Source organism: Thamnophis sirtalis, unplaced genomic scaffold (genome assembly GCF_051295495.1).
Source record: "Thamnophis sirtalis isolate CommonGarterSnake01/CBP01778 unplaced genomic scaffold, rThaSir2_p1.2 scaffold_7, whole genome shotgun sequence".
NCBI lineage: Eukaryota > Metazoa > Chordata > Lepidosauria > Squamata > Natricidae > Thamnophis > Thamnophis sirtalis.
In genome coordinates, this window is record NW_028261387.1 from 8760962 (window position 1) to 8785281 (window position 24320).

The 24320-nt window shown below is 39.4% G+C and overlaps 1 protein-coding gene across 4 annotated transcripts in view; it reads left to right on the forward strand.

Moving 5' to 3' along the window:
* The first annotated feature begins 2691 nt into the window (after window positions 1-2691).
* PTBP2 (polypyrimidine tract binding protein 2) overlaps window positions 2692-24320 on the forward strand; it is a 69041-nt gene continuing 47412 nt past the window's right edge. For all 4 annotated transcript variants that reach the window (XM_087719289.1, XM_087719290.1, XM_087719291.1 and 1 more), the window contains exons 1-3: window positions 2692-2853; window positions 12672-12702; window positions 19772-19847. In XM_087719289.1, the coding sequence (XP_087575415.1) occupies window positions 2846-2853; window positions 12672-12702; window positions 19772-19847 (115 nt within the window). In that variant the 5' untranslated portion in view covers window positions 2692-2845. The remainder of the gene's footprint in view (window positions 2854-12671; window positions 12703-19771; window positions 19848-24320) is intronic.

The window sequence follows — 24320 nt, forward strand, 5'->3', positions numbered from 1 at the left end:
ACTTTTGATTCAGTGTTCCCTGCATTTTCACAAACTTTTACTTAGTGTTGGAAGAAATGTCCTTCTTGGTTTGGCTCCAAGTGGGGAAAAAGACACTGGAGACATGGAGGCTGCTTGGAAAGATGGTTTATTGGTGGACAGGACCACATGGCTTGAGCCCTGAACAGAAAAGGGGATCACACGCTTCAATGTTGGTGGAGAAGAAGAGAAGGGCTGAGGGAGGGGCTTGCTAGGCTTTTTGTAACCTGTTCAATCCCACCTCTCTGTTTCCTGTTCCTGTGTAAGAAATGTACTCTGATTGGTTGTCAGACTCCCATCGGGCCATGCAGGGGCAACTCTCTAGGCCAGTGATGGCGAACCTATGACACGCGTGTCAGTGCTGACACGCGTAGCCATTTGGGGTGACACGCACAGGATTTCATGCGATTCATCCTCGGCTCCTGCACGGCCGCCGAGGATGAAAGAATCTGTGCTGGAGGAACGGGGGGGGGGACGACGTGTGATCTCCCCCGCCCACACTCACTTACTGTATCGCCGCCGCCCCTTTCTGAGTGCAGGGGCTGCTGGTAAGGCGTGCGTGCCGTGCGCACACATGTAATCAGCGCGGCGAGGGAGGACCCGCAGGAGAGGAGCGCGGGAACAGTGCGCGCCTCTCTCCAGTCAGGCCGGCACAGAGAGTCTACTCCTGGGACTGTTGGTTATGACCGCACCACAGCAGGGAACAGTGGAGTGCCAACGGGAACTGTGAGCGCCATTAGCAGCAACTATTGGGGTGCCATGGACTTGTAATTGCCCACAATAACTGAGATAAGTGAGGGGGAGGTTGTGTTAGCTTGTTAGGCTAGTTAACCCCTAATTGGCTATCTATAATTCTATCTGCTGTCACTGGCCCACTGATGGAGCACCCAAAAAATAAAAAACAAAGGTTAAGTAAAGGGAGTAGTAGTGGCAGTGGCCGACCCTTTCAAGAGTTCACGGCAGGGCTGTGGAGTCTGCTGCTTCCAGCTCCACGTCCTCATCAACATGCCGCTCTGGCCCGCCCCCGCTATGAATATTCATATTCTTCGCCCTCGCGTCACTAGGAATATTCATAGCAGGGGTGGGCTGGAGCAGCATGTTGATGAGGACGTGGAGCTGGAAGCAACCAACTCCACAGCCCTGGTTCACGGCACCCCAAACAAGTTCAATAATATCAAGGGCAACATACGAAATCGACTGATGAACAAAGAAGTTACTAAGCAGGTATGTTAAATAATTTGTTTTTGGTTTATTAAATACAATTATATATTTCAATTATACATTTTTGTAGTTTAAACTATAAATTGCGCAAAATTATGTTTTTGTCGAAGTGACACACAACGCGAGTTATGCTCAATTTTTTGCTGATTTTTGACACACCACGCCAAAAAGGTTGCCCATCACTGCTCTAGGCTGCGTTTTGAAACCAGGTTTGGTTGAGTTCTCAGATGCCATGTGGCGTGTTGGGTTGTGCCTTAATCCCATCACTCTGGAGCTGAAGGGGAGAACTCTTTTTATTATTTAAAGTGGACTAGCTCAGGCTTTAATGGCTCGTTGACAAAGGAGGATGGGCAGGAAGCTGCGGACAGCTATTCTGTCTTTTAAAACATGTTTTTTTTTTAATGAAAGAAATGTCCTTCTGAGTTCGGCTCCAAGTGGGGAAAAAGACACTGGAGACATGGAGGCTTGCTTGGAAAGATGGTTTATTGGTGGACAGGACCACATGGCTTGAGTCCTGAATAGAAAAGGTGATCACATGCTTCAATGTTGGTGGAGAAGAAGAGAAGGGCTGAAGGAGGGGCTTGCTAGGCTTTTTATAACCTGTTCAGTCCCACCTCTCTGTTTCCTGTTCCTGTGTAAGAAATGTATTCTGATTGGTTGTCAGACTCCCATGGGCCCATGCAGGGGCAACTCTCTAGGCTGCGTTTTGAATCCAGGTTTGGTTGAGTTCTCAGATCCATGTGGTGAGTTGGGGCCAATATTATATCATGCTTTCCTGTAGCTGAAGTGGAGAAGCCTTTATTATGTAAAGTGGACTAGCTTGGCCTTCTTAATGGCCCATTGACAGTGGGGATGGGCAGGAAGCTACAGGCAGCTATTCTGTCTTTTAAAACACGTTTCTTTCTTTTCACATCCAGAGAAATATTCTGCCTTTTCAATATTTCCTAGGATATTTCATTTTTCTGGGAGAGGGCTGGGTGATAATTTCCTACATTAGTATAGAGTCTTAGTAATACTGCAAACACCTTTAACGGTTTGGGTCACAAATATGCTAATCATAAATAAGAAACTGTCTCTTTTGACTGAAGATGTGCTGGGACTCTTAATAAAAAGCCTATAGAGATTTACTCAATATTTACTGCACCAAAGAAAAGCAGGGCCTGGTATAGGTATGAAGGGGTTTCTCAGATCAAAATGAGCTACTCTGAAAGGCATTTTCTATATAGATAAATATAAACCGGAAGGAGTAAATAAACCCATTTGCCTCAATCAATATTATAATAACCGAAGCGCTGTCTTCCCCCCATTCCCGTGTATGCACATCCCATTTCCCTTGTCTTTTACACCTTCCTAATCTTTTGAGGGCAAAAGGAAAAAAAAAAAACCCCTCAGTCTCGTTGACTGAGCATGCCCGAGCCACCTCCGCGCATGCTCACTGAGAACAAACGAGCTCGCCGATTTGATGGGGAGCAGAACCTAATAGAGCTCGGCAACCTTCGGTGTTTTCCGTTGGGGCCCGGCCGCCATTTTCTCGCTTCCCTCTCTTTTTACTCGTTAGCTGCGCGGCTCCCTGCCCTGGTCGCCAGCGCTTTTGTCCTGTTCGGCGATGGACGGGTGAGTGAGGGAGTGAATGAGGGACGGCGGCCGGGAATAAGGCAGGGAGGAGGGAGTGGTGCCGCCGCCGCCGCCGCCACTTCTCCCGCCTTTCTCGTAGCTGACGGGAGAACTGGCCGCGCATCCCTTGTTGTGCTAGGCTTTTCCCTCAGACCCCCCTCTTCATCCTCGGCCGGTTGGTTCGCGGTGTGCGAGCCAGGAGGTTTCGGGATGAGAGGGGGAAAAAAAAGGGGTGTGTTTTTTTTTTTGAGGGGTGGGGGAGAAGAAGAGGAGGCCGGGAAGGTGGACGGGAAGGCGGCTTCCTTCCCCTCCCCCTCCCGCCTCTGGTTCCTCTCAGGGACTGGGCCCGCAGCAGCGACTGAGGCGCTGACATGAGGCATCCTCCTCCTCCTATGGCTGGGTCTCTTTTGAGATGCCGGGTTATCCAAGCCGGAGGAGGGGTGTTTTTTTTGGGGGGGGGGGTTGTTGAACCAGAACAAGGCCTTCAATGCTGAAAAGAGTGGATTCTTTCCCCCCCAACTCCCTCTCAGAGCGGCCCTCTTTTACATTCGGGCTTGTGGGGGAGGAAGCTCGCGCCCCACAAGTCCCCGCCCGTCTCCCCCTTTTTTATAATAGCCACCCCCTTCCCCTCCCCTCAGACGAAGGGGGCCGGAGATCCAGCAGGAGGCAGACGCCTTTGCTCTTTTGTTTCCCCCTTTTGGAGCTGCTCCGCGGCCTTCTTCTTCTCTCCCCCCCCCCCCCCCAATCCCCACACACAGAGAAAAAAAGATGCCTTTGTAGTCGTGGAAGGCCGCCTGTCAAAAAAAGCCGAGAAAGGGAGGAAACGGCTGTGGGGTGGTCTGCCATATGGAGACAACACACACACATACACACACACCAGGGCTCTCTCATTGGGAGACAACACACACACACACACACACACACACACACACACACACACACACACACCAGGGCTCTCTCATTGGGAGACAACACACACACACACACAGACACCAGGGCTCTCTCATTGGGAGACAACACACACACACACACACACACACCAGGGCTCTCTCATTGGGAGACAACACACACACACACACACACACACCAGGGTTCTCTCATTGGGAGACAACACACACACACACACACCAGGGCTCTCTCATTGATATTTGGGTGGATAAGTCTGTAGACATGTTAAGACTCACCACGAGGCCCTATTTTTTTTTTATTTGAGGCCAAGCAGCCCCAGCCATAGACATCAAGAAAGATGGTTTTTTTTAAAAAAATAAATAAAATAAAATCACCCTTATAATTCTACAGTATTTAAATTTAGCTCTATACCCCTTTAAACAGGAGGATGCCGGAGTATTTGAAGGTGGGCCTTAGGGAATTCCATGGTTGAGAACTGTCAAGTGATTTAAAATTGGTTGGTCAAGGGGAAATTTTTTTTTTTTTATTGGAGGCCAAGCAGCCCCAGCCATAGACATCAAGAAAGATGGTTTTTTTTTTTAAAAAAATCACCCTTATAATTCTACAGTATTTAAATTTAGCTCTATACCCCTTTAAACAGGAGGATGCGGGAGTATTTGAAGGTGGTCCTTAGGGAATTCGTGGTTGAGAACTGTCAAGTGATTTAAAATTGGTTGGTCAAGGGGAAAATATATATTTTTTTTATTGAAGGCCAAGCAGCCCCAGCCATAGACATCAAGAAAGATGTATTTTTTTTAAAAAAACACCCTTATAATTCTACAGTATTTAAATTTAGCTCTATACCCCTTTAAACAGGAGGATGCCGGAGTATTTGAAGGTGGGCCTTAGGGAATTCCATGGTTGAGAACTGTCAAGTGATTTAAAATTGGTTGGTCAAGGGGAATTTTTTTTTTTTTTATTGGAGGCCAAGCAGCCCCAGCCATAGACATCAAGAAAGATGGTTTTTTTTTAAAAAAAAATCACCCTTATAATTCTACAGTATTTAAATTTAGCTCTATACCCCTTTAAACAGGAGGATGCGGGAGTATTTGAAGGTGGTCCTTAGGGAATTCGTGGTTGAGAACTGTCAAGTGATTTAAAATTGGTTGGTCAAGGGGAAAATATATATTTTTTTTATTGAAGGCCAAGCAGCCCCAGCCATGGACATCAAGAAAGATGTATTTTTTTTAAAAAAACACCCTTATAATTCTACAGTATTTAAATTTAGCTCTATACCCCTTTAAACAGGAGGATGCCGGAGTATTTGAAGGTGGGCCTTAGGGAATTAATGGTTGAGAACTGTCAGTGATTTAAAATTGGTCAAGGGGGAAATAATGAGGTACCTATATTATTATTATTAACTATACACAATAATGTGAAATCACACCTGCCAGTTCTTTAGCTGGTGTTGGTCTTCATACATGTCAAGTTCTAAGTATGTCCTAATTTTTTGGCATGGTATATGTGCTGATCCAAGCAGTGTGGCCTTTTGTAATTGACAGATGGACATTTTTATTAATGTGCAGGTTTTCTAAGTACCTTATAAGATTTTTTTTTTTGGTATGGCGCCCTGTGTCCAAATAACAACTGGAACCACCAAGGCCATTTTTTTGTTATAATCTTACAATTTCAGATCTTGACACTCCACAATTCCTTACCTTTTATCCTACCAGGTATTGCCACATCAATCCACACTTCCCTTTTTTCAACCAGTGTTATTTCTAGTGTGTTATGAGCCAAGACTTTATCAGTTTGTATTCAGAAATGACACAAAATTCTTTTTCTGCTACTTTTTCAACTGTAAACTTTCATCAATTTCTCATTACTGGCATATCATATTGTTGTTGTTTTTTTACAAATGTTCCAGTTTGGAGGCGTCTATTATGTTGTTGTTTATAATCAGTTTGTGTGATCTTGCATGAGCTGAGTATATGATCTACTGTTCTGCCTCCTTGCACAGTCTGAATCCTTTGATGATATTTCAATTCTGACCTTGATTGCATTAGTTTGAATAGCTTGCTTTTGAGCAGCCAAAATCAAGCCTTCAGTTTCTTATTTTAATGTGCCAGTTGTAAGTCATTGCCAGATTTTACCTTTCTCCATTTTTCCCTTGATCATTTGTAGAAATTGACCATGTACTGCAATGCTTTTCCTTGCCAGCATTCTATTCTTTTTGAAATAATTGTACATTATTTCAATATACATGTTTTATTTCCTATACATTCATTAAGTTCCAATTTTGAAGTTGCTTTGATGCCTTTTTTGCTATCTTTTATATAAGATATCGGTTTTCTTCTTTGATCATTTGACTTGAAGTAAACCTCTGCTTCCATTTCTGTACCGCACATATAATCTGTCAAAATTACTATGGGGATGTAATACATAGTGAATAGTCATTAGCTTTGTTGCTTTTCAGTCCAAACTGTTCAGTTCAACTTGTGTCCAATTAATAATTCAAACAGGGTATTTGTGTCATAGGTATGGACCATATATTTGTGGCTTTTTCTCTTCAGCACTTTTCTCATTCTTTGGATGTATTCTTTACTTCTCACATTGTTAATTTGTCCCATGCTTCATATTATCCAACTGTAAAATGCTCAGATGTAGGCTTCATTCTGATGGCGCCTGATGGCTGGGCCATTCAGTATTTCAGCTCCATTACTGTTTGTGTTTTTATCCCAATTTATTATATTTTATAGCACATTTCTCTAGGCCAAATCTCATTGCTACATTTTGTGCTGAATATTCTTACTTATAATGACTTATGACCACAATTGTGTGCAACATTTCTATTGCTAAGCAAGACAGTTGTTAAGTGAGTTTTGCCCCATTTTATGACCCTTCTTGCCACAATTTTTAAGTGAATTATTGCAATTATTAAGTTAGTAACATGGTTGTTAAGTGAATCTGGCTTCCCCTTTAACTTTGTCAGATCGTAAACTCTGATCACATGATGCCAAGACACTGCAACCATCATAAATATAAGCCAGTTATTTGTTTGAGTCATTTATTTAACATATAAGTATGAGCCAGTTGCTAAGCTTTGAAATTTTGATCACATGACCTCAGGGATGCTACATTGTTCATGTGAAAAATAGTCATGTCACTTTTTTTAGTGCCATTGTAACTTTGAGTAGTCAAATGGTTGTAAGTTGGGGACTACCTGTATTTGTCAGTGACTGGATTTCGATTTCTGATTTTCCATAAAGTTTCAGACCATCCATATAAAGCAAACATGAGGTTTTATTAGCATTTTTGTAATATGGTAGCCAATATTTGATTTCTTCAAATATTGTAGCAATTACAAATAATAAGGATGATACTAAGTCACCCTCAAAGGTGTCTCTCTTAATGTAGACAAACCGGTATATTTCATTTCCAACCACCAGTTCTGTCTTCCGTTACTTCATTATTGTCTATACACATTCTAATGGTTTTATTGACAAAAGTTGTTTGCAAACATTTGATAATTCATCTATGTGGTAATGAATCAAACTGTCTTTTTTATAATAACTAGCTAATAACCCGGCATTTTCCGGATATTTATTTATAGGGGGAAAATGTCTGGACCTAATATAATTTCTAATGTTGGATTTTCCTCCTTACCAGAGGAAGGCCACTTGTGGAGTTCTGTGCAGCCGTTACCATGGCAACTCCACTGGCTGAATCATTTTACAGCAGTACAGTAGAAGCCATTTGAAGGCACAACAGGGTGTATCCTAACAACACCCCCTCCCTCCCCTGAGTTGTATAAGGGGTGTCTTACCCCCACAATATTTGTTTCCAGAGAGTAAGTCATCTGTGTACCAATTTTGGTTGAAATTGCTCAAGGCGTTCCAGAGTTATGCTGGAACACACACACACATACACATCCAGACTATGTGTAAATTGCTTTTACTTTTATTTCTTTTTGTTTTATTGGAAGAGTGTTATTTTCTTCTAAATAACCTTGGATATTGTCCGCTACTAGGCCAGTGATTCAACATTGTAGGAAAACATGTTATTGTCCTATAGTTTACTAGTGGTGTCCCTTTTGCTGGATATTTTTGAATCAGGTACATTTTACCAGAATAACTAGTTGCTGATGTCTCCTTTGTGCAATATTTTATTAACATATTTAGCTATAATTGAATGTAAGTTAATCAGATATTTGAGCCAAAAGCCATGCAATTGATAATTTCCAAGAGATGCCCAGTTCTTAATTTTTAATCCTTTCTTCTGTAATTATTAGTTTTTTCATTTGGTTTTACTAAATTCATCTTCATATTCTTTTATCCATCCAGCTTTTTATTATAGTCTATTGGGGTTTCTTATAGATCTTTTCAAAACTGGATTGTTTCCTTTTTGTTTGGTTTTCCATGTTCAGAATTTCTACTGCCATTTATTCTTAGAATTCCCTCTGGTCTTATGGCTATTATGAACAGATTCCTCTCTGTTTGGATCTCATAATAAGTCCCATAATAACTTGACCTGCTCATTTTTCAAAACCTTCTCAAGTCCGATGGTACCAGTAGTTTTTACTATATTTAAATCCAAACCTCGGGCAATTCAGTTATGACACTACTTGTAATTTGTAAAATTTTGTTCCTGTTGCAATCACTGATCAAAAGGTCAATTGTTTCATACGTTTTACTACAGCGGTGACATTTGCCATTCTTTGTTGCTTGTTGTATTTTCACCATAATGCAGTTAGTTGACAAAGTTTGTTCTCGAGTCACTAAAATAAAGCCTTTAGTTTCTTTGTTTAACAGTCTTGATTTTAACCAACTCCATATGGGGTTTTGAATCTATTTTCTTCAAGTATTGACAATGCATTGCCTTGTTCTTCTAATTAACAAATCTGTTTTCACTTGTTTCTTTTCTATATTCAGTCTTCACCTTTGTTGTTTTCAATAATTTTCCTTGACTGACTTCCTTCAGCAAGACTTTCTGGCTTTTCTTAATGTAGTAGTCATTCAGGCTATACTTTTCATCCTCCAGTTTGCTTCACTTGTAGGAATTCTATACTCCTCAACTCTTGCCAAATACAATTGATCAATGCCATTTTTGGGGTGCAAGGTTTGTGCATTGTCATTTTTTCTTGGTTTCCAATCCAAGTTATGAAGTTCCATTTGGGTCCAATCAATATAGAATAATGGACTGCCTAGGTATTAATTGCTTTAATGATAATCCTACCATTCAGCTTTGATTTCATTTTTTTCAAAATAATATATTGTAAAAGAAAGCAAAGGTAGTAGCAATAGCGATAGGTGATCTCAAAACATGTATAGCATCACTTGAACATCATCAATCAATTGTAAAAAACAAACAGCTTTATTTGGGACAGCTTGCATGCTGCAGTGATAACCTTCGCACCATTAGACAACAACTACCTATCCCAGGCCCTTCTAGAACAACCTCTTCCCCCCCCCCCCAGTGTGGTCCCAGGCCAGGCTTGATTCTTATGATATTTTTAATGCCTTGGTTTTGTTTTGTTGATTTTATTGTTCAGATTATTTTACTCTGGACTGTGTGTCTGATTTTATGTTTTTAGCTAGGTTTTTTTCTCCTAGTATTCTACACTGCCAGAAATCCACTAGAGTTAGGTAGCCAATACATTTATATAAATAAATAATAAATGTTAACTTAATTTCCTTGATCATGGTCTTGGTTTGTTAGATTTCTAGTACATGCTGGTAAATAAATTTAGCAAGTTACCTTCATAACATGATATTATGATTATTGCTTGACATGCTGCTGATAATCCATTTGGTAACAATGACTTCATTATTCAGATGTGTTTTCTAAGATAATTCAGTGTAATTTGATAATAGGATAGATTTGATTTAAATCATGATTTAAATCATTAATAAAAAGGCTTGATTAAATCAACTCGATTTAAATCACAATTTTTAAAGAGCAACTGTCATTCTGTCCGGCAGCCTCTGACCTTCTGTTGACTGAAAAAACAGTCCCAATATTGCAGAATATACAGCTTCATGCTACATAACTAAGCTTCATTTCATGCTAATAAATTAAATTATTAATATACTTTAAATAGAAAATTATCTTTAGATTTTTATTCCAAAAAGATTTTGTTAAAATAAATTTGATTTAAATAAAAAAATCCAATTTAAATTTAAAAAATCCGATTTAAATAAAAACATCTGACTTTAAAAAAAAATCATCAATTTTTAACCACCCTGTTTTATAATCACTGGGATTTTGAGAAGTATCTAAGCATGATTATGATGATTTTCATAAAATGAGATCTTATACAAAAACTGATTCTGTGATAGCTATACTATAAGACTGTTATCAAAACCCAGTCTTGGGGTCAAATATATCTCCCTTAGGTATATAATGACAACCCCCCTCCCCAATTTTTAAAGGAATTGTTTGTTTGTATTTAATTTCATTTAAATATAATTTAAGGGAACTTAAGATGTTAGGTTTTACAGTATACCGTATTTTCACGACCATAAGCCGCACTGAAAATCCTAAAATTTTATCAAAAACCAGCAGTGCGGCTTATAACCCGGTGCGCTTTATGTGTGAAAAAAGATAGAAAATCTCTCCCTCCCGACGCTCAAACTTGAAGCTCGCAAGCATGCACACGTCCCTCGGGTCTCTCCTTTCAACCTCGCTACTTTCTCAGTCGGAGACCGGGGAGCGAGCAGAGAACCACCCAGTTCCCAGCCCCTATAGACTGAGCTGTTCCGTCACCCCCGCCGCCGCAAGAAGGGACGGCAGAAGGGACGGCTGACCGGCTCAGCCCTTCAGGATTTGCCGGCGCCGAGCACCCCATCCGCCCCGGCAGTCGCCCTGCCTAACTCCGCTCCGCGCCCCAGCCGGCTCTGCGCTGCCGGTCAAGGGCGCGCGGGTGGCCGGTGTGGCGCCGGTCTTCCCAGCACACCACGCCGGCCGGGCAAGAGCCGGGAGAGCAGCGGAGCCCGAAGCCTCCCACGCCAGAAACGTCCCGCTAGCCGACGCCTGCCACGTGCGCCCACCCGCCCGCCTCGGGGACCGCAACCCGGGCGCCCTGCCCGCCGCCGCCCGGTTTGGCTTCCCTGGCCGCGGCGCCCCAGCCCCCCGCGCTGGCGATCTCCCGGGGTGGCGAGGCTGCGCGGGGCCGCTCAGCGGAGGAAGGCGGCCGCCTGGCGGGAGAGGCTCGGCCGAAAGGTGCTGGGGCTGGAGCCGCAGAGCCAGGCATGCCTTCCGCCCGGGAAGTCCTGCCCCTTCATCCCCGAAGGCCGGCGCGCGGTGAGGGGGGCCGGCGTGGGGGCGAAAGTACTTTACACATGCTCCACGGTCGCCGCGCTCTCCGTCCCAGCCTTCGCCGAAGCCGGCGGGCTGCCTCCCGAAGAAGCCGCCGGAGCGTCCCAAGCCAGAAAATGCCCCAACTTGGGCAGACGGAGTTCCAAGTTGCAACCTGCGCACGTGATTCGATGAGGAACCAAGGGGAGCCGGGTCTCTGAGCGCGGCTTATAACCCGGTGCGCTTTATATGTGGAAAAAGTTTAAAAAATTAACGTTAATTGATACTGCGGCTTTTAATCCGGTGCGGCTTTTGGTCGTGAAAATACGGTAATTACAGTGTTTAAAATATATTAATTTCAACCCCTTTTCTTATCATAATTCTGGGTTTGTGTCATATAGGGTATTCTTTGTTCTGATGCTATTTACTGTGCCATGAATCAAAACACTTAAAGTTAGCATTTAATACAATGTGTAAAAAAATAACTTGGTTTAGAGCAGTCTGTTTAATTGCACTTCTTAATCAACTAAGTTTATAAGGACACCCAACTCAATATGATTCTGGGCAGATATAGTGGGCTGTGAGGAAGAACATTGGGAATGAGAAGGAAGAGCCACAGCCTAGATAAAGGTTTGATCAATGAAAACAGTACAAAGCAGTATAGAATAACAGAGTTGGAAGTGACCTTGGAGGTCTTCAAGTCCAACATCTTTAGGCAGAAAACCATATACCATTTAATTGTTAGGATGGAGAAAACATCTCAGAAGATACCCTCCCTGTTCCTCTGGAAAAGTAAAGGCAGAGGATTGGGAAAGTGCTTTCAGTCTTGCAATATTCTGTTATTGTAACCTGAGAATAAAGGAAATACCAAAACTATGAGTTCTGGTTTCCTGTCTGGACTTGTCTTAAATAGGGACAACAGCAGCACACAACAACAACAAAAAACCATAAATCAATATCCCACATAACATTAAAATAGATAAACATAAAATGCAGAAAAAATGGTGACTGACCACCACAACAGAATAACTAAATGGGTCCCTAATGCCTGGAAGAAAAGCCAAGTCTTAAATGCAAGCAGAGTTGGGGGCCAGTCAGACATCAGCTGGAAGATTGTTCAGAGAACAAGAGCAATTATAGAAAAGGCTGTATATATTTATTCATATTTAAAAGAAGGAACCTCCCCATGTGAGCATGTGGGACAGGCAGATTTTCTTGGGAGAAGGTAGCCCCTCAAGTTTTCTCATTGTACCAATTTCAGTTGTATGGAAGCTTCTTTATGTAGCTAACCATAAATCCAATCTGCTATGGAGGATGGGAGCCACCACAACAGATTTTGAGAAGCTCTCTAGAAAGTTCTAGGAAAAAAGCAAAGAAGAAGAAATTTGTTTCTTGTTCAACACAATAATTTACCTTTAATATGATAGTGCTGTTTGAATCAGTGACATGGATGGCATATAAATTTAATAAATATGTCATATGAAAATATAAATGCAAATGTATTCCAATTTCACTATTTTTTAAGTAATCAGGAAGTTAAATAGCAAATTGAATACTTGATTTTATGAAAAACATTTGCCTTGGTGGAGAAAAATACATTTCCTATTCTAAAATCTATTTTTCTTTCTTTCCAGCATTGTTACTGATGTTGCAGTTGGTGTGAAGGTATGTAATCAATTTAAATTACAATGTTGAATAATGAAAGCATTGGTCTAAAAATATTTATTTCTAAATTTGTTTTTTATTATCTTGGTGATTGGTTGTCATTTTTTTTCTAGAAACTTCAAGCAACCTAGAAGTTAGTAGAAACCCCCCAAATTATTTATCATAAGCACCAGAATCTAAATGTAATTGCAGCCAACTATGAAATGAATTAAAACATTGAAAAGCTTGCAGGAAATGAGATAATTGATAAGGAATTTTCACACTTCTAATCCAGGGTTTTTACAATAGTACTGGGGGGAAAAGAATCTCTAAGCAATATTAGCAACATTTTTAAGGCCTTCTATTTTTATTATTCTTAGAGGCCTTGTCTAGACATAGCCTTTGCAATTTTTATATCTCAAGTAATGGAATGGTGCTGTAAATATGTATACTCCTTTGCCTGCACAATTTTTCTTGCCCTGTGCTTTTAATACTTAACAGTTCAGACATCTGTTGGTTTACACATTGTATTAAACCATGATTTGTCGTGTTTGGTTTTGATGGAGTGTAAATCTAGTCATTATGCTTTGTAAATCATGATTTATGTCTAAGAGTGCGTGGAGACATTCCCCAAACAATTTTATTCACTAAACAGCTTGGCATATTATTTTATGGACTTAACTTTGGTTTGCTTTTCCTTTTTCCTTGTCTTGATTGGTTAATTTAACTTTGGACTTTGTATCCTCTGCAAACCGTTGGTAGATCAAAATTTCACTCTGAGTAAGTTAGGATCAATATCCAAAGCATATTCACCATTTTTGAAGACTCTTGTTCCTTAAATCAGAGTTTGAAATACAGTATAAGCAAAATTGTAAAGATTTTTGTTAATAATACTACAATATTAATATTAGGAAGGGGCTTTTTATATCTAAATCAATGAAGTATAATGTAACAACATACCACCAAAGAAAGAGAATTTGTAACTGCTGAATACCTTCTAATGAGGCATAAATTGTTAGATTGGATCCATATAGCATACAAAATCAGAAAAAAGTAAGCCACATTTTGATTTTATATGATATATGCACATACTTGTGTAAGTAGGGGCATTTTTGGAGAATATAGTATAATTAGAGTGTGGAGAATAACTTTTGTAATATTATTTACCTTGACTTAAGAAATTACAGGGTCGTAAAAAGGGAGGTTTTTTTTTATTTGGGCTAATTTTGATTTTTTTAAATAATACTGTCCTTAAACAATGTGTCTCTAAAATTAGAGATTACGCTGTAGTAAGTAAAATTTAGGCTTGCTGTATTGTATGAAAAATGTGGTCTTAACACATTGCTTTCCTTTTCAGTTACATTACAGGTATATCTATTTCTGACCTCTCCTTTAGGCTTACTTTTTTTCAACTGAAACAACTCTGGTTGTTATCTTAGAGAAATTATAATCCTAGTCTACATATAACATAACCCTAATTTAAATAAAAGTTTGATTTGCACAGAATACATAGCCAAAATACTTCGCTGTTTTCTGAAACAAATCATATTGGTGTGATTTACCTATAAGGATAAACCATATTACATTGTGAGCTACTGAGAAAAAACAAAGCATCACATTATGCTAATATTGGTTGCAGACTAAAGTTTTACATGAGGCACTAGATTTTTGAAATGAAAATTTTGGTTTTCTGGGGGATTATAACATATTCAGAAGTTTTGAACTGTAAACTCTACTGTTGCCTTGTTTGGTAATGAAATGTCTGCAAGACAACAACCAAACTCAAACCCCCACAAATCCATATCTCTAAATAATACTGTAGAACTTATTGGACACTTTTAAATACAAATGAAAGAATTGTCCATTTTGTCATGTTCAGACAATTGTGAGTGGATAGTTTATTTTGTCAACATCATCACTGATAATCAATTACTGGTAAGGAAAGATATCCACTTTATTCCATAAGCAACAGAGTAATTATGTAATTAACAGTAACTGTTAACTGTAAATTACTTAACATATGCAAAGTAATAATACTAGAAAAAAGCAAAACATTTTGGTTCCTTTGAAACTAAGAAAGAAGTGAAGTAATTGAATAATTCTAAACTGTTAAAGAGGGCAATCAAACTAAAAACAAGGCTTTTGGGCGGGTGGCTGTAGTACCTTTCTTCAAGGAAAATCATTTAGTTTAATCGAACTCCTCTAAGCAGAACCATTGGAAGAGTTTTCTGTGCTCCAATGAGTAATCTATGAAATTTTCAGAAAAATGTGGTAGTAGTTCTTTAAGGATATAAATAAATGGTGTTTGTAAAAAGGAATGTGTCAAAATGGTGGATGCAATAAGGCAGTGAAAGTCTCAACCCTTTTTATGTATATATGATGTATTGAAGCACCGAGACATGGTTTCAATCACTTGATCAAACATGCCACTTTGACTTTCTTGACAGCCTGGTCTCATCCCCAAGAATGATGAGTGTATGGTAAATGTAATCATCTAGAAAAAATAATCTCTAATCCTTCTTTTGGCCCTTTTTGGAATGAGGCAAACTCCTTGAGCTGACTATATATCTGATGTGACAAAGTCAGATAATAGGGGATGATTGGATTGTTGTTGGTTGCAGGCTTGCTATTGTCACATTTAGCCTAGAATTGTTACCAATCTCTTGCCCCTCTTTTCTCATAATAAATGATCAGTTCTACTTTACAAGTGCATGCCAAGTTTTCCTTATTTATCAGCATAGGAATTAGTGTATGCATGGTAGTTTATTATGCTTTATATCATATTCTTCAATGTTAAGTATTGTACAAATATTCAGAGATTCCATGTAATCATTGCTATAGATGAAGTCAGATACCTTTTAAAATCAATATTTGACTTTCATATTGATCTCAACTTTACTTTCTAAAGAAATTAGTTGAAAACTGGAAAACACAATCAGCTTAATTTTAACATTTTTGTGGCATTGGAAAGACTGGCAAGGAGAAAGTCTATAGTGTAGAAGTATATACTAAAGGAGAATCAGTGACTCAACTACATTGCAAGAAAATTATTTAAATGGTTTCCAAAAATCTTGGAAAGTTATACTACAAACTTTTTACACTGTCCTTAAAAAGCATTTTAAGAAGCAGTTGTAACTGTCAATATAACCTTCTTTACATAGATGGAAACTATTTTAAAATACAATGGCAACTCAGTATATTCATGGAATTGAGGCTAACAAAAACAATTTTGCAGTTTTCTATAAAGCTAAGTGAAGGTTATAAAATATTCCTATCTTAAATTTTGGGTAAATCTTAATCAAACCTTCAGGTATTTATTAAAAACATCATCTTTCAAACCAAATTGTTGCATTCATATGACAAAATATGCTCATGTGTGGAGCCTAATAAGTTGACTCTTGCATATGGAAACTGTTACATCTTTGATCCTATCCAGGTGTGGAAGTTCAGCAGTTGGACTTAGTATATGGATGGGAGACCGTTAGGGAATTGGGCTGAAGGCCTCATTGGGATGTCAAAAAACCTCCTAGAAGAAAGCGAAATTGAACTATTTCCATGCTGTAGTGAAGATAATTGTGCAAATATTCAGTTGCTCATACAGAAGTTGAGCTCAATGGACAGAATCATTACTCTTTAGTTTTCTTGAGAATTTAGTAAAGCTTGAAAAAGCAAATGTTACATAACAAAATTAGCTTCCTGCTTTGTCCCTCCTTTGACAAACCAGGGTTCGAAGACAGGCTATTACTACTTCTGATTCTTATTCTATGCTTTGCACAATTAATTACCCTGAAAAAGAGTGTGCATATTTAACAAAAGTAATTCAGTCAAGATAAAACAATTTTGCTACTGTCTAATAATGGCATATCAGGTCAGGGAAAATCTATGATTCTCTTTTTCAACAACTTGGTGTCTCCTGTTTAATTAAATAGCCCTAGCTTGTGGGAAAGGATGCTTTTGGATATGTCTTTATTCCACGATGTGCAAATGAAACCAGTAAGTTCCTGTGCCTGTTGTTCAGCCTGTTACATGTTAAAAACAATGCAATAAAGTAGGTGGAAATCCAAATAGTGTGGAATATGGCAATTAAGTGGGAATGAATATTAACATAATCCCAGCACTATCAATTAAGAATAATACAGGTAGTCTTCAATTTATGGTCATGATTGGACCGGAATTTCAATCACTAAGCATGGTTCTTAAGCAAGTCCCATGTGACTGGATCCTTTTTACTTCAGTTAAGGGACTCACACAAATCCAGCTTCGCTTGTCAAAAGTTGACTGGGTAGGTCACAAATCATGATCTCAAAAGACACTGCGACCATCACAAACATGAGCCAGTTGCTAATCCAAATTGCAATCAGATGACTATAGAAGCGAAGTGATGATCATAATTGAAGGATGGGTTGTAAGTCACTTTCTCTAAGGCTGTAGGTATAGGTTGAGGACTACCTGTAAAGGAAAGGCCCCTTTATTTCAGTATTTTGCATTACATATTGGTCAACCGATTCTTTGGAAGTTCACAGTCATGAACAAGAAAATGACAACCATGTGACTTTACAGTTATCTATGATTTAGGAAGCATTATACAACTATTAATTTAATTATTAATAATCCTATTCTTCGCCCTTTTTGTTTCTTGATGTTTTTAAAGTTTTATTTTCAATGTTGCAAACAATTCATAAATTTCCCAGAATTACTGAGAATTAGGCAGTATGTAAATTTAAATAATATTAATAATAAAAGTCCTCCAGTGTTGATAGTTATCACCAGGTTTTATGGCATCAACCTTTGTAGTTTAATGATGCATTTGGTAAAGAAATACTTCTTTTATCTGTTTCCACCTATATTTTGTTTTAGTGGGTTGTTTCTTGAAGGGAGGAAGAAAGCTCCTCTTCATTCATATTGTTTATACAAATGTATGATTTTATATCCCAGTGTGATATCTTCCTTCTTTACTTTAGCTCCAAAATCAAAACACTAAAATGCTGTAGTCATTTCTGGAAGGGAAAGATGTTCTAAGTGCCTAATCAGTTTGTATAACCAGTGCTTCATTTGGTCTTAATTTGCTTTTGGAGACTTATTTATTTTTCTGTATCCTGCCTTCTTTTTAGAAATAACTTAAGGCGGTGAACATATCCAACACACCCTCCTCTTCCTCCTATTTTCCCCACAATAAAAGCCCTGTAAGGTGGGTTGGGCCAAGAGGGCAGTGACTGGTCCATAGTTAACCCAGGCTGGTTTTTATGGCTAAAGCAGGAGTTGAATTCACAGCTCCTATTTTCTGTCTGGTTCCTTGACCACTAGACTTTTTTTCTTGATTTTTGCAGCTTTAAATTGGAAATATGGAATCTCTATGGGTTAAATCTGACCTCAGTTCTTGAGTCTTTCAAAATCTCTGCAAAATGGTAGCTTTTAAAACTTTCCCCATTTTTCTTTGCCATGAAAATCAAAAGAAGATGAAGATACAGTGGTGCTTAAAAGTTTCAGAACCTTTTTCAATTTTCAATATTTTTGCATTAATATGATTGAAAATGTGAGCAGTTCTCCATACAAACCCTAAAACTAGATAAAGAGAACCCAATTAAAAATGGAATAAAAAATATTATACTTGTTCATTTACTTATTGAGGAAAATGATCCAAAACCACATATTTGCATAGTGCAAAAGTATGTGAAACTCTATAATTACTTAAACTTTTTCTGAAGGAGAAATTTGAGTCATGTATTTCAATCAATGGGATGATAATTGATTATGAGTATGAATGTACCTCTCCATAGTACTATACAGCACTCTGAGCAGTTTACAAATGCCAACATATTGCCCCAACCATCTGGGTCCTTATTTTACCAACCTCTCAAGGATGGAAGGATGGGTCAGCTTTGAGCCGGTCAAGATCAAACTCCTGGCTGTGGGCAGAGTTTGTCTGCAACACTGCACTCTAACATTGTAACCACTGCACCACCACAGGTCAGTCTGATGTTCACAACACAGGTATTTGGAAGTGTGGCATGGCTCAAATAGAGGAAATGCCTGTGGACTACGAAAAACAGTTATTAATGCTCGCCAGTTTAGAAAAGTTTACAAAACTAACAAAAGGTTAAAAAACTCCAAAAGAGTTTGAACTCTACCAGTATCCAAATGAAACATTGCTGCCCATCTATAGTTTATGAAAGACAACTTGGATAAGACTGAAAGCTATTGGAAGAATGTTCTGTGTCCAGATGAAACCAAACTAGAACTCTTGGGCTTGAATGAAAAGTTTTCTTTTTGGCGAAAGGCAAGCAGTGCATTGCAGCAGAAGAACTTTATCCCATCTGTGAAACATGGTAACATTATCATGCTTTGGGGGCCTTCTTTGCTGACTTTGGACCAGGACAGCTTGCCCTCATTGGTAGAACTATGAATTCTGAATTGTATCAGCAGGTTCTACAGGAAAGTGTCAAGGTATCTGTCTGTGAACTGGGTCATTCATCGAGACAATTGAAAACACATGTCATACAACCAAAAAATCGTTAAAGCAGAAGAAATTCGTTTTCACCATTTTCCTCAATAAATCAGTGAATAAGTATGCTCTTGACTCATTTGTTTTTGACTCATTTGTTTACTTTGATTCACTCTGTCTAATTTTAGCACTAGTGTGAAGAACAAATCACCTTTTAGGACATATTTATGCAGAAATATTGAAAAATATTGAAATACTGAAAATTCAAAAGGGTTTGCAAACTTAAAAAACACTGTATATCTACAGCTTCAAGAGCATTCACTACTTTGGAAATTGTTAATTTAGTTGCTTCTCATTTTTCAAATGGGATGTTTCTAATTTAGATCTCTTATCTGCTATTTTCATGGGGATTTGGATAAGTAACTTTTGTTTTAATCTCACCTGACCAGATTATTTATCTGAATAAAAAATAGATGTAAATAAGTTAATATCTTTTAAAAGGACACCTGAAAGTTTAGTGAAAAAATTGATAACTCTCTAAATAGTTTCCTTGCTTTAGATTTTCACTTAATGTCATTTTGACATTATTAATACTGATTTTGTATGTTTAGATGGCAAACTCTTATTGTTTCTTTCTTTCTTTCTTAGAGAGGATCTGACGAGCTTCTTTCAGGCAGTGTACTCAATAGCCCGAACTCTAATATGAGCAGCATAGTAGTTACTGGTAAGTGATGCATTTTAAAGGATCATTGTTATTTGAATATCAAAATATATCCATCCTGAAGAATAGATTAAAATATGTGGCAGAAAGAATATTCATGATGCCATTTGAATAATGACACACTAAACTTTAAAAACAAAACAAAACCAGCAATAAATGCCTCAACTAAACTCATGTGATGTGCATGTGTGTGTATATGTGTATAAATGAATAAATTGGAAAAAATCTTTCATTCTGTGTGTTTTAAGGCAGGATAACAAATGGAAGTTGCTTCAACAATCTATTTGAAATTATATTATCTTATTCTTCCTTTGTCACAGCCTGACCTACAATTGGTATTTAGCTACAATATTCAGGTAGTCCTTGACTTACAACAGTTCATTTAGTGACCATTTGAAGTTACAGTGGCACTGAAAACTGACTTATGACTGTTTTTCACACTTCCCATGCTCATGTGATCATGTCAGTTGCTTGGTAACTGACTCATATTTATGGCAGTTGCCATGTCCCAGTGTCATGTGATAACCTTTTAAAATCAAAGGCAAAGTCAGTGGGGAAGCCAGATTCATTTAACAATTTTTCTACTAATTTAATAACTGCAGTGATTCACTTAACAACTGTCAAGAACAATCATAAAATGGGATAAAATTCACTTAACAATTGTCGCACTTAACAGAAATTTTGGGCTCAGTTGCAGTTGTAAGTCGAGAACTACCTGTATTACAGAAAATTAATGCTGAAATTTACCTATTTTCCTTCACACTCTCCAGACCTGTTACTCTTTTATCCCTTTTACTGCAGTATTTCTATTCTACTTTTTCTGCCACATACAAGAATATATTAAATGTGCAATCAAAAAAACGTATGCCCTTGAATAATTATGTACGTTTTTCAAATAATATTAAAAGGACAAGTTCCCAGGATTTTCATACTCAGATAATACCTTGCTTGAGCATCTAGCAACTTTGCAATCAGTGTGTTGAAATCTTAGTGTTTTCCTTAATTATGCATTAATGTTCTTAATTATACATTAAGGTATATTTTCATTTTATTTGGTGCTTCTATTTATCCTAAATTTGACAGGTAGCATTAGAATTTCTTTTAGTTTTAAGTTATCCTGGGACTTTTTGCTGAGAAAGTAGTAATGAACAAATGAACTGAAACTAGAGTATAATGAAATTAGGAGAGAAGATATTCTTGGATGGCATGCTTACAATAAGTAGGTAATCTTTGATTGGACAATAACCTGCACAGGGATATCTGTTTCGTTCTTGTTGTATATGATGGGATTATGTGCTATTTTGTGTGTGCGTGTGTGTGTGTCTGTTTGTTTTCAAGTCAGGGATGACTCCTGGTGACTGCCTAGACAAGTCCTGTAATTTTCTTGTCAAGATTTCCAAAGTAGTTTGACATTGGCCGCTTCCTAAGATTTGTGAGTGTGACTGGCATGAGGTCACCCAGTTGGTGTCATGCCTAAGGCAGAATGAGAACTCATGGTTTCTCTATAGTTGATGGAGACAGCATCCAGGACTGAGTTAACTCTGTCTGTCATCCAGTCGGACTGAGTCTGCAATCTGTGATGACACTCCTCCTCTGGTAGCTCCTCCTAGCTTTTAGACTTAGTCTATCTTAGGACTAGATGTGTTTTTCTCTCCTCACTTACATTTCTACAACAATAACAACTTCTATCTTCAACAACTTGAGGCTTGCTCCCTTTAAAGATCAGGTTAGAGCAGCCTTTCAATCCAGCGACCAGGGCTTCAGCCTCATTCAGCGGCAATTCGGAACGCTGACCCTAGGACCACAGGAAACGCTGTGTAGCGGTCCCGATGAGGCCTCAGCCTCAGGCCTCCAACAGCAACAGATGCCATTTTGCTTCACCGAGGGTGACAGGCACCATTTTGAAGAGGCACAAATACAACGGGCACCATTTTGAGGCACAGTTCAGCATCGGCAGCCATTTCAGGACCTCTGGATTCAGGCCTGCAAGGAAGCAAGCAGCCCCTCAGTCACCGTCCAGAGGGCACTCTAAGAAGGCCTCTAAGGCCATGGAAAGGACGGAAAGCCAGAGCCAGAGGGCCCGAGACCAGGAATTTGCCAAAGCCCAGAGGAAAGCAGCCAGAAGTGTTCCATGGAGCAGGTCAGCCCCCACCCCTTCACAGAGCTGCCCCTCATTTTTGACAGCTCCTAGCAGGTCAAGATGTCACCTGGCAGTGAGGAGGAACTTTCCTTATCCCACCCTGAGGAAGGTGCAGATTTCTTTGGCACTCCACCCACCAGACAACAAATATCCAGGCATAACAGCCCCATTCCAGAGGCCGTCTTCACTCCGATGGCAGCAGGCCTCTGCCTTCAGAGACTGTACATCCGCCCAACATGGGGGCCATTATCACTGAGGCCATCAGATGGGATTGCTGCAGGCCTGCAACACAGAGCCTCTTCTCAGGTATCAGATAGGCTCAAGTCTTCGGGAGGCCGAGGACCCCCGGGGGTTCTTGCCCCACGTGGATCACCTTCCCTCAGTATCCCCCAGTCAGGCTTCCCTATCGGGGAGGAAGAGGTTCGCAGGGACTCAGACCTGTCTGAGGATGAGGGGCTGACCCCTGACCAACCTGCCTTCATGGGCCTCTTTCGGCCCTCCTTATTCAGATACCTTCTTTTCAAGGCTAGGTGGCCAATATGGGAACTAGTCAACCAAGGCAGGAGACCTGGCAGACCCACATCTACATTAGGAGAACCTCTTCGCTGAGACACACAGGAGCCTTGTTCGTTTCCTTTCAGCCAGCCACAATGGGCAACAAGGGAACCCCATCCGCTCTGGGTTGCCGGATCAGGGCCTGCATTGGGACAGCTTTTGAATCGTAGACCTTGCCACTACCAAGACACATTATAGCCCATTCCACCAGGAGTGCAGCCACGACCGCGGCGTGGGCAACACAGGCCTCGATAGAAGAGGTCTGTCAAGCCGCCACCTCGGTCTCTCCATCACCGTTTATCCACCATAACAAGTTGGACAAGTTATATACACACACGTATACTGATTGCTATTATATGTACATGATCACATTAACAATTTAATGTTATCAAATCCTTACATTGTTCCTTATTAAATTGAAACAAGTTTGGAGTGTCCCCATGATTGCTATAATTTTCTATAAAATACGTTTTGTTCTTCCTTTCTTACTCTCTTTGTCTACATTCTGAATTCAGACATATCGGTATATCTTTCCCACCTGTTGTTGGAAATTTGTATTAAGCTCCCTAGTTTTCCCAAGATTTCCTCTGGCTTTTGCCAAATCTCAGCATGAGGAACCATAGTGTATCTTCAGTTAGCAGATAGTGGGATGACCAGATTACCTATAGTATAAGTGGGATTTAGACCAAATAATATGTAGTCGCAGATCACAAGTGGCAGTGTCATTAGGATGTGGTGAACTATGGAGAACAATGCAGTTCTACCAAATGTCCCAGAAATCTAGTCACAGCATTTTTAAAATTGCAGCCCATCTCCCTTACTGCAAGCAACACAGCATGTTGGCATAGATCCAATGTGAAGTAAATCAGATGAGATTATGACCAAGCATCCACAAGTGAGGCCTCAGCAATTCTATCAACTGGCATCATGAAGAAGTATAGTAACACTATTTTAAGATCACTTTCCTAGTTTATCAAGTGTTAGAAAAGGAGTGTTTCTTCTTTCACAGTTAGTCTTCAGAGGGAAGCTAAATTGTATCTAACATCAGTATGCTTTAATTCTAGATTCCTTCAGCAGGAGTTGGAACTAAGTAATTTACTGATCCTGATTTATATATTGGCTCTGTGCTTTTTGCTCTAGCATGCTGCCAGAGAATTAAGTATGTATTTTTGATCATTTCTACTGTAAAAAAAGGGCCAAGACCAAGATTCGGTTACTTATTTTAAAAGTTTACAGTGCTTGAACAATCCACATACCGTATTTTTGGACTATAAGATGCACAGGTGTATAAGACACACAAAGATTTTGAAGAAGTAAGTAAGAAAAAAAGTTTTTGCCTTCCCTCAGCCCCCAGCAGCACTCTGCAGGCTTCAGCAGGGCTGGGACAAGCCAAAAAGGTCCCAGTTTTTGTGAAAAATGGCCTGTTTTTCACAAAAACGGGGGCACTTTTGCCTTGCCCTAGCCCTGCTGTAGCCTACAGAGTGCTGCTGGGGACTGAGGTAAGGCAAAAAAGCCTCTGTTTTTGTGAAAAATGGCACATTTTTTTCCACATTTTTTGCAAAAATGGGATGCGTGGGCTGGGCTTGAGGAGGCCAAAAATGGCTGTATTCTGTGTATAAGATGCACCAACATTTTCATGCTCTTTTAGGAGGGGGAAGGTGCATATTCCGAAAAATGCAGTATTTTGTTATTCTGAAGAATACTATAATTCCAAATGGCAAGTTATTTTTGAAAGGGCTCTCAGTCAAAAAAAAGTAATGCTTATGTCTGTTTTGAATTAA